This window comes from Gordionus sp. m RMFG-2023, chromosome 3 (assembly GCF_954871325.1).
Source record: "Gordionus sp. m RMFG-2023 chromosome 3, tfGorSpeb1-WG-v2, whole genome shotgun sequence".
Lineage (NCBI taxonomy): Eukaryota > Metazoa > Nematomorpha > Gordioida > Chordodea > Parachordodidae > Gordionus > Gordionus sp. m RMFG-2023.
In genome coordinates, this window is record NC_088777.1 from 5,735,117 (window position 1) to 5,750,228 (window position 15,112).

General features: G+C 27.0%; 1 protein-coding gene across 1 annotated transcript in view; it reads left to right on the forward strand.

Moving 5' to 3' along the window:
• Positions 1 to 14,317, forward strand: part of LOC135926658 (uncharacterized) — a 41,356-nt gene extending 27,039 nt beyond the window's left edge. The window contains exons 12-21 of the mRNA XM_065462587.1: positions 131 to 319; positions 1,194 to 1,404; positions 1,736 to 1,941; positions 2,472 to 2,598; positions 2,682 to 2,915; positions 6,338 to 6,532; positions 6,746 to 6,880; positions 7,087 to 7,222; positions 11,675 to 11,799; positions 13,996 to 14,317. Of these exons, the coding sequence (XP_065318659.1) occupies positions 131 to 319; positions 1,194 to 1,404; positions 1,736 to 1,941; positions 2,472 to 2,598; positions 2,682 to 2,915; positions 6,338 to 6,532; positions 6,746 to 6,880; positions 7,087 to 7,222; positions 11,675 to 11,799; positions 13,996 to 14,317 (1,880 nt within the window). The remainder of the gene's footprint in view (positions 1 to 130; positions 320 to 1,193; positions 1,405 to 1,735; positions 1,942 to 2,471; positions 2,599 to 2,681; positions 2,916 to 6,337; positions 6,533 to 6,745; positions 6,881 to 7,086; positions 7,223 to 11,674; positions 11,800 to 13,995) is intronic.
• The last annotated feature ends 795 nt before the right edge of the window (positions 14,318 to 15,112 follow it).

The following is a 15,112-nucleotide window of genomic DNA, read 5'->3' on the forward strand; positions in this document are numbered from 1 at the left end:
TGCTTTTAGAAAAGGATTTTTTAACATATTTTATTATTTCCTTATAACTAACTATATAATAATATAATTAAAAGATATTACTCATTATAAAATTTAAAAAATTAATATAATATATTTAAGTTGCTAGAATGGATCGAGAAAAACGTCTTGTTAGTGTTAACTATGGCCGCTGTTTTCGCTGGCCTTTTACTAGGTGTAATTGTTCGCGGATTCAAGCCAAATCAACTAACTATAACGTTAATAACATTCCCAGGGGATTTGCTGATGGGAATGTTGAAAATGATTATTTTACCTCTCCTAATTTCTAGCCTGATTTCGGGTAAAAATATCATTTATATTTATTTTTTTACGTTCAAGTTTTTAATTAATATTTTTTAAAAGTTTTGTTATAATAAATAATATTTGAACAAATGGTATTTATAGAATTAATATTGATTGTTGATCCGAGAAACCTTTATCCCATTAGCTATAATCATAGTAGCCAGAATGTAGGGGTCAAGGGGAAATCCCCACTTCAGAAAATTGCTTGTTCTCGTAAATATTATGCTTATATAAATATCCCCGTATATACCTACCACTGCGGACCAGGATTTTGCAATGAGAAGGGGGGGGGGGGGGTAAGTACTATTTGGTGCATTTTTCCCCCATAAATTTTGTTATAGATCTTTAAGTCCACTTATCGCAGGCCTTTGGCTATTATTAGATTTTTATAAAAATAATATTTGGTTTTCACTTTTTTTTGCTGAATGTTTTTTTTTCTCCCAGCAAAATTTTGGCCACGACATGTCAATTCAATAAAAATATAATGGTAAAGCTTTAACCTTTTTTAAACCTAATATTCGCCTGTTTATTAATGGTTTAGAAAATTTACTATAATATAATGTTTATCTGTCCTTGTCCTATACCTTCTCCTGAAAGTCTATCCTTGTTTTAAGAATAATGGTATTGAGTTCGTTAGACAAAATTAACCTTGATTCTTATTGGAAGATGAATTATATATTTTGAATGTTTTCTCAGAATAGTTTTAAAGTGAAAGTATTTATTTTTTCAAAATGTGCTAAATAATTTAATCAGTAAATCTTATTATGATTTTTCCCATTTCAATATTTTTGAAAAATATAATCCGGCATCTGCATTTTTTGGCTTGGGTGGGGGGGGGGAGGAATTTTTACTTATATGAATTAATTATTAAGGCCTATCCCAACTGGATGCCAAATCAGGTGGCAAAGTAGGTTATCGAGCATTGGTTTACTACATATCCACGACAATAATGGCGACCGTTCTGGGAATAATCTTAGTTGTTATAATACATCCCGGCAATCCTGATATTAAAAAATATTTGGCCACCGAGGAGGAAACTACTATACCTCCATCTTCTTTAGACGCTTTTCTGGATCTCATCAGGTGATATTATCGTAATGTAATAAAAAATAATTGATATATAATATATGGAACATTTTGTTGAATATTAGTTAAATTTAAAGGATTTTGTCAGATACATATAATGCTTGACATTTAGAAACGGTTGAGTTATAATCTTATACATTTTTTTAAAAATCCATATAAAATTGTGATGCATTTTAAAAATATATATCTATAATTATTGTATAGATTTGTGTATTTACAGAGAATATTGGCTTATAAATTTAAACAAAAGGAAAAAAAACATCATATTTTTAGTCGCCTTCATTGCTATATTTATATTTTAATCGTTCCTATTTTCTATTTTCGATAGAAATATGTTTCCCGAAAACTTGATCCAATCCTGTTTTCAAAGTATAGGCACTGTCTATAGAAACGTATCAGTCAATACGCCTCAAGTTATTGAGAGTAACCCTTCACTCACTTTTCCAATTTCGGCGGGAAACGCATCGAATCAATCAAATTATCACCTTGTTTTACAAAGGGGATTGGAATACAATAACAATATGAATGTTCTAGGTTATATTCCTCACCCAGATATAAATTTTTATTTATACTTGAATATCTATGTCCTTAAAATACAGTTATTTATTGAAAAGGACATGTGTCCGAGACATTTTTGTGGGACATATTCAATCGTATAGTAATATATCGATTTTTCCCAAATTTTTATTAAAAGACCGAGGTAAATTGATCCATAATTCTATTTTTATTGGACTTTAATGAAAAAAACACTATATTCAAAAAAAGGCTGATAATTTATAAACGACGGAGGAAATTTTTAAAATAATTTTTTGCCGAATTTACGAATTGATTTGGTTCTGATTTATAATCTTTTAGAATCACGATCCAATAAAAGAATTGTCTGAGGTCTCATCGGATTGGTTCCGTTTCGTTTTATAAGTGCGGAGAGGGTAAATGTTATTGCTACAAATAAATTATTAAAATATTACTTCATTTGTGTTTTTGAGTTTAGTATGCCTTTAATGAATCTTTTTACGATTAAAGTATTTTCTTACCTGTTCTATTACATATGTGTTTGTTTTCAGGAATCGTAACATTTTCAACCGCTCTCGGTATAATAATAGGACAAATGGGAGAAAAGGCTGGCATCATGATAGAATTTGTCAACGTGTTAAATGATATCATCATGAGACTCGTTTATTTGATCATGTGGTAAGCAAAAAAAATATATTGTGTACATTATCTAAACTAAAAAATTTTTAATTATATATATATTTATATATCGGTTAATTTAGGTATTCACCTTTCGGTATCATGTGTTTGATAGCTGGTAAAATTCTGTTCATTGAAAACATAGCACAATTGATGGAACAGTTGGGAATGTATATAATAACCGTTATAACCGGTCTGGCCATACACGCTTTGATAGTTTTACCTTTAGTGTATTTTGGACTGACCAGAAAAAATCCTTACATTTTTATGAGAGGAATGTTGCAAGCCTGGGTCACCGCCTTGGGAACTTCTTCAAGGTTATATATAATAAATAATATGCATATAAATTAGTACTCAATCATTTTTTATGAAATTGTTAAAGTCTTGAGATAGTTTGCCAAGGGGTTATTAAATTATATTCTTTTGTAATTTGTTTGTACCTCCTTTGTCTTGTCTCCAACCCCAATAACTAAAGTAAACAAGGAGGAAAGTGCATTAAAGTAATGACATTGGAGTATATCTTATGGAAGTGCATCACTCCTCATAGTAGTAATTTGAGGAATAAGCTATGTCATTTTTTTAACTATAAGATAAGTATATTAAAAAATTTTATATTATTGAATTACGTACAAGAATCTTGATTTATATAGATGAATGAGAAAAATAAAATTCATAATTTTTTACAATGTCCATTCCAAAAAGTATTAGTGTTGCCAATTTTGTATATAAACAAAATATCAGTCCTTTCCATTTATAGATGTTCTTTTTAATTTATCTGGTTTCTTATGATTTCATTAATTATTTATGTCTGAATGGATATATTTTTAATAAATCACATTTAATACGTGATTTAAAAATAAAATGAATTAAATTACTAATGAAACTTTAAAAAACAATATAAGATCAAATCGTGACTTTTTTTAAAAAATATATATATTAAAATTTATTATGGCTCAAGGATAATTATAAACATGGATATGTTATCTATAGAAAATCCATCACATGAATAAGGTTAACCTTGATTACTCATAAATGCTTTGATAACCACTCAACTTAATGAATGTTCAATTAACGGAAATTTTTTAATTGGATGAAATATATTTAATATTAAACAAATATATGAAATAAGGCTAAGGAGCAGGACGATTAATGGTTAGAAGAGTGTCACTAGCCTTTACAATCTCAGGGGGTTAAAACCCCCATACACCCTATTTTGCGGGCCAAAGGCCAGGCAAAAGAGGGCCTTCGGCCGGGTTTTATATTAATATATTATACTTTTTAATTGAAATTTGGAAACTCTGAACAATTATTTTGAATTTCATATTTTGTCATTTATTATGCATACAAATAATTAGAGCAAAACAATACAAGACATTTCTAAAGATAACATTTCTTTAATAAAATATATTTACCCATTTATTACAATAAATTAATATTTTCGTTATGAATATAAAAAATTTTACGTCCCAAGAATTACAAGTGAGTAAAAAAAGGTTAATTAATTTATACACTGGCTCAATTGATACTGGTTTTCAAAAACCACAGCAATATAATTCTTCTTATAAAACTATTATAACGTTGTGTTACCATTTTAGACAATGTTTTATAGAATGGACTAATGAGGAAAAATTTGTAGGCCTAACCAAATCAATAATTCTTGAAGAAGAGAATATAAACTACTAATTCAAATCATATACTACATGGAGGTTAGAGCTTCCTCTTAGATATCATTATGGAAACTAGATAAGCAATCGAGTAAATTATTGTGAGATATTAAATTTCTAAAATATTATCTTAAAATTTTTAATGATATATGACTAGACAGTTTACTGTTATTGCTCATCTAAAATATACATCAATGCTATCAGCAGCAGAAATAATAATCTTAAATTATAATAGCCACACAAATAATAGATTTTGGCTATTTTGCAGTCATTGCCATGACACTCACGATGTAAACTCATATCCCAATTTGTTATGTTATATAAATTGATAAAACAAAAACACTAAAAATCTAGAAGAAATAATTACGCATATATATTGAAGTCTTGACTTTTTTACACTGTAAGGATGCCATATTAGAAATGAATCATTTTGTAACTATAAGATAAGGACCAGCGTGATATGATTAGAGCAATTAAAATTTTACATATTATTGTCGCACCACCTCTAGTTTGTATATTATATCTTAAAATTATAGTAGTTCATAATAATATCAAAATCAAAACTGTTTTCCAAATAAGAAAAAAATAGCTTTCCTAAAAATACGTAAAAAGAGAAGCAAAAAAGATATCTAATAAGGATTATGTGAGGGATAAATAATAAGATGTTTAATTTTTAATAGTATTTTATTAAAATAAATAGATGGCGTTAAAAAATTGAATGCAAATTGTTACTTATATTTATTATCAAAAGCATCGATTAGTAAAGTTTATTAAAATATTAACTTTAATATATTCTATAACATTCAAATATGTCTGTAAAAATGGCATTTTATCTAATATTTTGTAACCAATTAATAGAGGATTATCAACTATATGTCTACTTTTTATAAATAAATTTCTTATTCTTGTTTGGACCTTGGAAATATTTTTAGAAAGAGGCATGGTAATTAAATTTAACAATGGATTAGTGATTTTGAACTCGGCTAATTACTTGAATTTGTTAATTTTGAATTAATAAATGATTTTATTTATTTAATTAGGGTTATAAAATAATTTAAATAATAATAAAAATCAATTACGCGTCAATTGATGCTAAATGGATATTTAGACATTATGATTGATACTCCATTTTTAACACAGAATTTGATTGTGCAAGCTGATAAAGTGAAAATATAATTTATATATGTATTAATCTAATTTAATAATTATAATAGCACTCATTTAGTAAAAATTTAGATAGTTTTATTAATTTTCAAATAAATAAATCATATATATAATACCTAATAGAATTATAAAAGTAATAGTTCAGGGGGTTATCAAAAAAATTTACTTTTAGTTCAAGGGATATTAGGGAGCCAATAAAAAAATTTCTTTTTGCTTCAGGAAGCTATACAAATTTTTCAGAAAACTCGAGGCCCTGCGCCCCCCACCCCTGGTGACTCTACTGGTTAGAGAGATGGATTTGTGTTATTTAAAAGGTTTGAGAGATATTAATTAGGGTTTAGATTGCTTTTTAATAAAATTTAAACCCTTTTTTAATTAAATTACTTGTCAAATCTGACAGGTCATATACTTATAAATAGACGAATAGGAATTTAAATAAATCAGTTGTTTTAACGGCAATTTTCCCTCTAATTAGATTCAAGTAAGTTTCTATTTTTATAAAAAAAAATGTATTTTATTTATTTTGTGTTTCCATTTTTTTTAAAGTTTTTACCCTACCCCCATTTGATGTTACATAATATTTATAGTTGTGTTTTAAAAATTTATTCCATATCTGTAAAATATTTCTTTTGATCTATTTCAACCTAGTAGAGTGTAATTATTGGTGTTAATTTTATGGAAGCTTATTTGAAAAGCCCTTTATTTTGAGATAATTAATATTCTGGCTGGCAGACCCTAAAATAATAACCTTCGTAACTCTTGGAAATAGATGATGCTACAATTTATATTATAACATAAATTAGAAACTTCATAAATGAGATTTGAAAGACTAGCAGATTTAGCAAAGAGTATACTAATGTTTATAGACATCATAATATTAATTAAAAATAATATATATATATAATATAAAGCTCTGCAACCTTACCCATAACTTTAAAATGTCTGGAAGAAATTAACAAAGTAGATAAAAGAGTTACCAGATTTATGTTACCCGTTGGTGCCACTATAAATATGGATGGAACAGCTCTTTATGAAGCGGTAGCGGCATTGTTTATAGCTCAAATAAATGGGATTAAATTAAATGCCGGACAAATTATTACAGTTGGGTTTAAATTATTATCTTACAAACCAATGGGATTAAATTAAATGCCGGACAAATTATTACAGTTGGGTTTAAATTATTATCTTACAAACCATAATTTTATATTTGTTTACTATATGTTGCCTGCTATTTTTTCTTCGTGTTTAGCAGGAAAATAGGGATAAATATCGTTTAATGCAAAAAAATCCTAAAAATTTATATTTCAATATCTTTATAGCTTAACAGCAACGATAGCAAGTATAGGCGGCCCTAGTATACCAAGTGCAGGTTTAGTTATTATGTTATTAGTTTTAACATCCGTGGGACTTCCGACTAAAGACATTAATCTTATAGTTGCTGTTGATTGGCTTCTGTAAGTATTTATAAGTATATAAATAAATAAAATTTGGATGATAATGTAAGCTCTGTCAGTAATGCTTTTATAATATATTTTTAATCAATTATTTTTAACATAGTTTTGGGTTAGGTTTAGTTTAGGGGAAAATTTAATTTATTTATACATAAATCAATGAATGTACATTCTAATTCCCAAATTTAATGAATATTTAAAAATATAAGAGATCGCATAAGAACGTCTGTAAATGTGTTGGGCGATGGTATAGGAGCCGGTATAGTGGATCACCTAAGTCGCGCCGAGTTAGATAAGATCGATGCAGAACATGCTTTAATGAATTCTTCTTTTAAAGAAGATAGGGTTACTAATCAGATAATAAAAACCATTTAGAGATGACACATCTCGACCCAGGACATATTAATCATAGGAAAAATGAGAACCGAAAATTGTCAAAGTTTTCTCACTATCGATTTAGCCCTTTAGATGTTTAATTATTAAATAAACTATATATATATCCTACTTTTCTAGTATAATTACAAAAATAGGTAAGATGATGTATATGTTTGGATATTAACACTGTATTACTTGGGCAAGCATTTGAATATGTATTATTATTTAACTCTTTTAAATTATCATAATTCATTTTTTTAATATAAATATGTGCTTCAAATATTTATTTTTTGAGCTTAATTTTTTATTCCATTTTAAAAATAATCTCTATTTTATACAAATTACAAATAAAACTTTATATTCAAGTTAAGTTTTATTTCTAAATATCATCCAACCTGAATAACTAAAAATAATCTTATCTCTTCAAATAATTTGTGATAAAAATTTATAAATTTTAATATACATATTTTCACAATTATTTCTAAATAATAATATTGTGATTTCATTTTTGTTCCTAAATGTTAAAAAGTAGCCACATAAACATACACGTTACCTAAATATAATATTAAATATAGAATCATTGATGAGATGAACAAATTACTTTTTTTACCATCGCCATTATCAAAAAAATTCTAATACATTAATCTACTTCAATACGCTGTAAATAAAAAAAAATTATTTTTGATATAATATTTTCACATTACATATATTTATTAACTTAAATATCTTTGATAAAAATTTTACAAATAAAGTTGTTTCGTCATTATTGTTTGTTGTTAGCTAAGTGACTTCAATTAAATATAAATACAATCTGTAATATTCCATAAGTTAGACATAACTTATATTGAGGATTAGTAGTTTCATTAAATACTATTACTAAGAGCTTTGAATTTAAAAAAAGGGATAATATATAGTTATAAAAATGCCATAATATTATATATAACGGATATATTTTCTATATAATCAGCCATTATTAAGTAATGAATTATGGATAGAAGGGAAAGTCTATTGATATAACGAAATAGACAATTATATGACAAAATTGTTTGAAATTTAAACAGGGTGAGTTGCTCTATGCATGCTGGAATATGATTGCGGTAATATCAAGTGTTAAAATTAGAAAAGGCGCGCTATAGATATTTTGAAATTTGCTAAAAAAAACCTGGGTCTATAACCTTGAAGGTGATAAACTTCTACGACATATAGAGACTTAAAATCAGTGTTCAGGCTCTGGGTTGTATAATCTAAAAAACGAATGTGCTTTTAATCGAAAGTTCCCTAGCTCGATTCTGACAAATTAGTTAGGGACATTGTGTCAGATTAGAAACGAAAAAAATGGAACCTGGGATTTTCGGAACCGATAAATTAAAATTAATTTAAAAAACCGAACCAGGAACCTTTTTTAAAATATCTAGTAACGAGCAGTCAAAACAAAACTATAATTAATCTTTGTATATTGTTCAAAATATTGTTAGACTTATTAGGAGCTTATTTGTTAAAAAAATTTTTTTAATATAGCTAATGAACTCCCTAAAGCGTACTACCAGAACTCTATAAATTTCAAACACGTTGTTATTTTTGCCCTACACATCTTGGTCTTAACTGTTTAATATGTTTTGACCAGGTTCCTGCTTGTCCTTCAATTTCTACCCCTACTTTTTTTCTATATATTTCCTTACTACACCTTTTTCCCATTTAATTGGACCATCAAACAGCAGTATCCAAACTAAATTTCTAATTTTAAATATTTCACAACCTATAGTCTCTTTTTACTTTACTTTTCTTTTCAAAAATTCCAATTCAGTTTTTGTTTTCTCCTACATAAAAACAACTCTGCTGGCGAATTTCCTTTGATAGTCTTAGTGTTTTTGTATGCTAACAATGATAACCACTATTTTCCTTCTTCTTATTTTTCTTTTTTTAACCAACCTTTAACTATATCTGCCATTTGTTCAGCTTGCCCATTCTTGGATAATGTGATGGCGAAAATAAATGTTCAATATTCCATCTATCACAAAATTTGCAAACTCTTCCCTTGAACGCTGGACTTCCATCTGATACGAATGTTTTCATTAACCCATATTTACCTACATAATACTTTACATCTAAAGCTACTTTTGTTGATAAAACCTGACACCTGTTGACAATTTCTCTATTTTGAACCAGCATCTACCATGTTAAAATATTTTTTCTCTCCATACTCTAAAAAATCTACGTGCATTCTTTCACATGGAATGTTCGTCTCATTTATCTTCCTTATTTCTTGCTGGTACATTACCACACATATTACATGTAACACAAATTTTAGCTACTTCTTCTATCTCTTCTATCTCACTATTCATTTTGGGCCACCAAATATACTCACGTGCTTTATTGTTCAATCTTTATATGCCTTAATGTCCGGCATGTACCGCTGCTAAAATGTCTTTTCTTAATATATTTGGTATCACTAAATGATATCCTCTCATTAAACAATTGTCTTCTATATTTAATTCACTCTTTTTGTTACGCTTTGTCTACACTTTTCTATTCTATATCTCTTTTCAAACAAGCTCTAATTCTCATTAATTTTCCATCTTGCTTGGATATCTTATCTAATTGCATCCATCTTCAAAGCTTTTATAACATTAATATTTAATTCATATTCTTCGCTAATATTTTCTAAACTATTAATTACGAGTTCTATATTTTTGTTTTCAATTTCTTTATTAAACAGTCTCGATAATATATCAGTAGACAATTTTGTTTACCCACTTTGATTCTTATTTCAAAATCGAAATTACCAACCAATATTAACCATTTTTTGCAATCTCGGTGAAATCATCAATTGTTTATTGTCTTTTTTGAACAAATCTACCAACGATTTATGATCCGTATAAAATGAAAACTTTCGACCTAATAAATACTCTCTACACTTAGTTAAACCAAACCTGACTGCGAAGCTTATTTTTTTATTGTTAAATAATTTTTTTTCAGTAAACAGTCTAAACAAAAATAAAATTTCTCTGCATTATCAACAATTTGTAACAAAGCTACCCCTATACCTTCATGATATACATCCATTGCCAATATAATATCTAATGTTTCATTAAAACAATTCAAAATAGATTTTCTACCATTTTTATCTTTAATATTTCAAAACTTTCATTATGTATTACTACCCATTCAAATTTTTCTTCAATAACTTATACAACGGTTTAGCTATATCAGAAAAATTCTGTATGAAACGATGATAATAATTAACAGCTCTTAAAAACGCTTGTAATTCCTCGGTGCTCTCATGCTCACAATCCTATCTATATTCTTTGCAATCGTAGAAATTTTATTTTCTTTTATTATATGTCCTAAATACATTATTTCCTTTACTCCAAAAATACTTTTTTTAAATATTAGATCTTAAACAATTTTCTAATATTATGTTTAACACTTTAATTAATCTGGTATTATGCTTATGTTCTGTTATACCTGATATCAAAACATCGTCTAAATAATGCATCAACTCTCTGTATGTTATAATTATTAAAATTTTATTTGCATTTTCATTCACCTTAACCTGTAAATAAGCATTAGAAAAATCTATCTTGGAGAAAAATGTCGCTCCTTTTAGATTAGCCAATAATTGCTCTATTCTTGGTAAAGGATATTTCACTGTTATTATCCACAGTAATGATGTTCTATTATCTATATATAATCTCGAGCTATTATCCGGTTTTCTTATGAGGACTAACAGTGTCGCCCAGACGCTATGAACTATTGGTCTTATTATTCCTTCTTTTAATGATTTATTTAGGAAGACGGGAATCTTCTTAAGCCACAAAATTTAACCTGGTACTATTCTAATAATTTTTTATCTACTTGTACATAGAATACCTAAATCCTCTTTAAAAATATTCTTGTACTGATTTAAAATATTATTTATTTCAAGACAGAAATTACTTTCAACAATCTCCTCCAGTTCTACTTTATTCTTAATTATATGTTTGTTTAAAATTAAAATCTTTGGTAAATTATTCTCTTATATATTGCCTCTGTATCTAATCAAAAATTCTGGTGTTCTTTTCAGTGCATTGTTTTATCTAGGTAACTCAGTCTTATAATTCTCCCTTTGTAATATTTCTTCATTCACAGTTGTTCACAAGGACAGTTTCAAACAAAGATCACCAATTATAATTAGGACCTATATTCTTAATGTAACTCCAACCTAAGATAGGCTCTATCTTTAATGTTGTAATCCAACGTTATCGAGATTGAGATTATTCAAATGTTTTTTAAAAAAAAGGCTAAGAACCAATATATATTTTTATTTAATAATTTTATATATTTTTATATAGTTTTAATATTTTAGTGTTTTATCATTTTTTTAAAAATTATACCAATAACAATATTATCAAAATAAAATTAAAATAAAACAAATAACAATAGCCAACATTATCGGTCATCTGTAATAAAACTCCTCCTATACCTTCATTAGAGGCATCAACTGCTAATATAATACAATATTTTGAAGTTTTGGAAGCAGGAAAATTTATTTCCTTGAAAATTAGAGAGTAAAATATTGTCAGCCCTGGCAAATTCGGCTTCTAGTGAAAGGTTATTTTCTGTAGCCAATCGCATATTAGAGGAAAGGCGTACACAATTGAAATAAAAAAAAATAGACATTCTTCTTTTTCTAAGTAAAAATTTGGATTTATAATGTGTATTTATTTTTTGTTATTATGGATTAATGGAATTAAAGAAATAAATAGAAAAGTGTAAAAAATTATAGCATTAAAGTTTTGAGAAATTTAAAAACACCGCGAATTTTCGGGCGTGAAACAAATACTGCCTTTCGTGAGCGGGCGGGTCGGGTCGAAAATTTTTTAGTGGTAAGCGTGAATGGGCGTGAATATTTTCATTGCCATATTTATTTTTTTACATATAATTTATATTAAAACCCTTTTTTCGAGTACTTAAATGATTTAAAGCATAAAAGTAATACATATTAAATATCTCTAAAAAATAAAATTTTCTGGTGCCAGCCAGGTGGCAAAAAAATATATTTTAATTGTTTTTTTTTAAAAAAAGATTCCGATTCCCCTTTAATATTTTTTTAAAAAAATTTTATTTTTGTTATAAATATCTGAACCATAACCGTAACCTAACCGATATAATTATTTTTTGAAGGAGTAAAAAGAACCTTTATAAAAGACGGTTAAACCGGTTCAGTTTTTATATTTTAGAAATGGAAATAATTTGAATATCCAAATTATATAAACGTGCTCTTATAGTACTGGCGGTTCCCTCAACACAAGTTTCTGTAGAAAGGGCTTTATCGGGGCTAAAATTTGTGTTATCGTCACAACAAACAAAAAGGAATCCATTTATACTTGAAAATATATTACTTATAAGTTCAAATAATATATTTAGAGTTATTTTGAATCTTATATATTTTTTTTATATATAATTCACAGATGCTTATAATAAAAATTAATTAGAAGATGGTATTGCTTCAATAAAAAAAAAATTTCTAACCGTAATGAATTTTTACTAACCTTTATAATTAGCTGAACCAAACCGAACCTTTATAAATTTCTTCTCAAAACGTAACCATTATAATTATTTATATACTGAACCTTAACCAAACTGAACCGTTATAAATAACCGTTCGGGTCCCTGTTTAGATGTTCAACGAAATGCCATATTGCATGAATAATTGTTGCAATAATTCGGATTTTTTATAAATATATTTTTTAAAACAAAAATGTCTTAACCTCATCCCTTTTCATTCATTATATGCCTTAATTTTATACTATTTACTTTTTTTTAAATTCTCTTTTTAAATCCCTTATTTTGGCCTTTTAATTATATGGTGCCAGCTGCAAAAAAAGAGAAAAAAAAGTAATATATTTTAATATTAAACCAAAAATGTCTTTTCATTTATTATATGCCTTAATTTTACTTTTTTTTAAATTCTCTTTTTAAATCCCTTATTTTGGCCTTTTAATTATATGGTGCCAGCTGCAAAAAAAGAGAAGAAAAAGTAATTATAATATTTATTTTTTTTCATGGGGATTCGGTATATTTTTTAAATATTTAAAAAAAAAAGATCCCGAATAAAACGTGGGGATTCCGAATCCCACATGATTCCATATCCCAATACGACATATATAAATAAAACTATTCTACTAAAAATAAATTCAAACGCCAAACTAATTATAAAATAAATATATAAAAATAATCCAGGACAAAAAAAATAATTATAACATCCAATTATCACCACAATCACAACAGATATACAGTATTAATATGATTTGTTGTAACACATGTCAACAATGTGAATAAACATTCTTATATGGTGTTCAAACTTTCCATAATTATTGAAAAAACTTGTTGAGAAAAATAGATCCTTTTTAAAAAAATTTTAATTCAAAGAACATGTTGCGAAAAACATTGTTATTTTTAAAAACTTGTAATTTAACTTGATTTAAAACTTTATTATGTTTACTTTTATAAATTTTCGACAATTTTAATTTTAAATTTCTAATAATTTTTTTCAGATTAAAATCTGTATTTCTATTTCTTTTAAATGTCAAATTTTACTATCGCTAGTATTTTAAATCTTTCTCCAGTTTCAGGTTTGTTAATATTATATTTGATTATTTACTAACTTTATATACATAATTTTAGATACATTTAATGAAACTTCATATTCTCTTGGGGGGTTATCTGAAATAACAAATAGATACCAAAGCAAATTCCCGTAGATGTCTTTCTGACATTACAAATCGATATCAAAATTCGAATATTCAAGAACAATCAAATTTTGATCCTATTCCTATGAGGAAAAAAAAGGGTAACTGGAGTCATGAAAAAATTGAATTGGCTAAAATATGGCTGAGCAAGCCAATTGATGATCAGCCCAAAGCAAAGACAATTGCCCAAGACCTTAATTTATCCCTTGGTTCAGTTTATCGCTTCAAGCGGGAAACCTTCCCTGAATATTACGACGACCCATTAAAAGATTATATAATGAAACAACGAGGACGGAAAAAGAAGGATAACGCAGAACTACAAGCTATTAGATAATAATAACGGCTACACCATAAAAAATATTATAGAACAATTACCGCTCAATCTAAAAATGAGCGAGTCGGCAATATCGAAAAGTATAAAATTAATGGGTTGAAGTCGGAAAAGGGTTGGAAAAGAACCCGATAGGAGAAACGCCCCAGATGTCATTCAAAATCGAAAGGAATATTGTGAAAAAAGGAAAAATATTTCTTTTGAAAATATATTCTTCCTGGACGAGGTAGGCTTTAACACTCACATTATTTCACACTATGGGTGGGCACCCTTAGGAAAAAGCCATCTGTTAAGTTACCTCCCTCTAAAGGTAAAAATATATCAGTCCTATGCACAATAGGAATAAGTGGAATGAAAAAATTCACAATTATAGATGGGGCCAATTTAAATTCAAGTCAAATTTTCGAAGAAATGTTGAAGATTAGAAATATTTATAAGATGGCCAAAATGGGGAATGTAATTATTACTCATAACCTAGAGGTTCAAGAATCTAAAGATTTGTCAGATTCTGAGAATTGTAAATTTATTTAATTAAAATATTTTTACCAATACATTATTTAGCTTCTTCTGATGATGATGATAATTCAGGGACTTACGATTTAGATTGGAAAAACTATTCATTTATTTTACCATATCGTTTACTTTAAAATTTTTCTGCTTTCCCTAATTTAAGAATTTTATATAAATATTTATTAACCATTCCCACAAACTGCCATAAAATTTAAAATATTCCTCGATGACTTATATACAATTTTACCATCGAATTCATTTCTTATAATGGATAATGCTCCTATACAT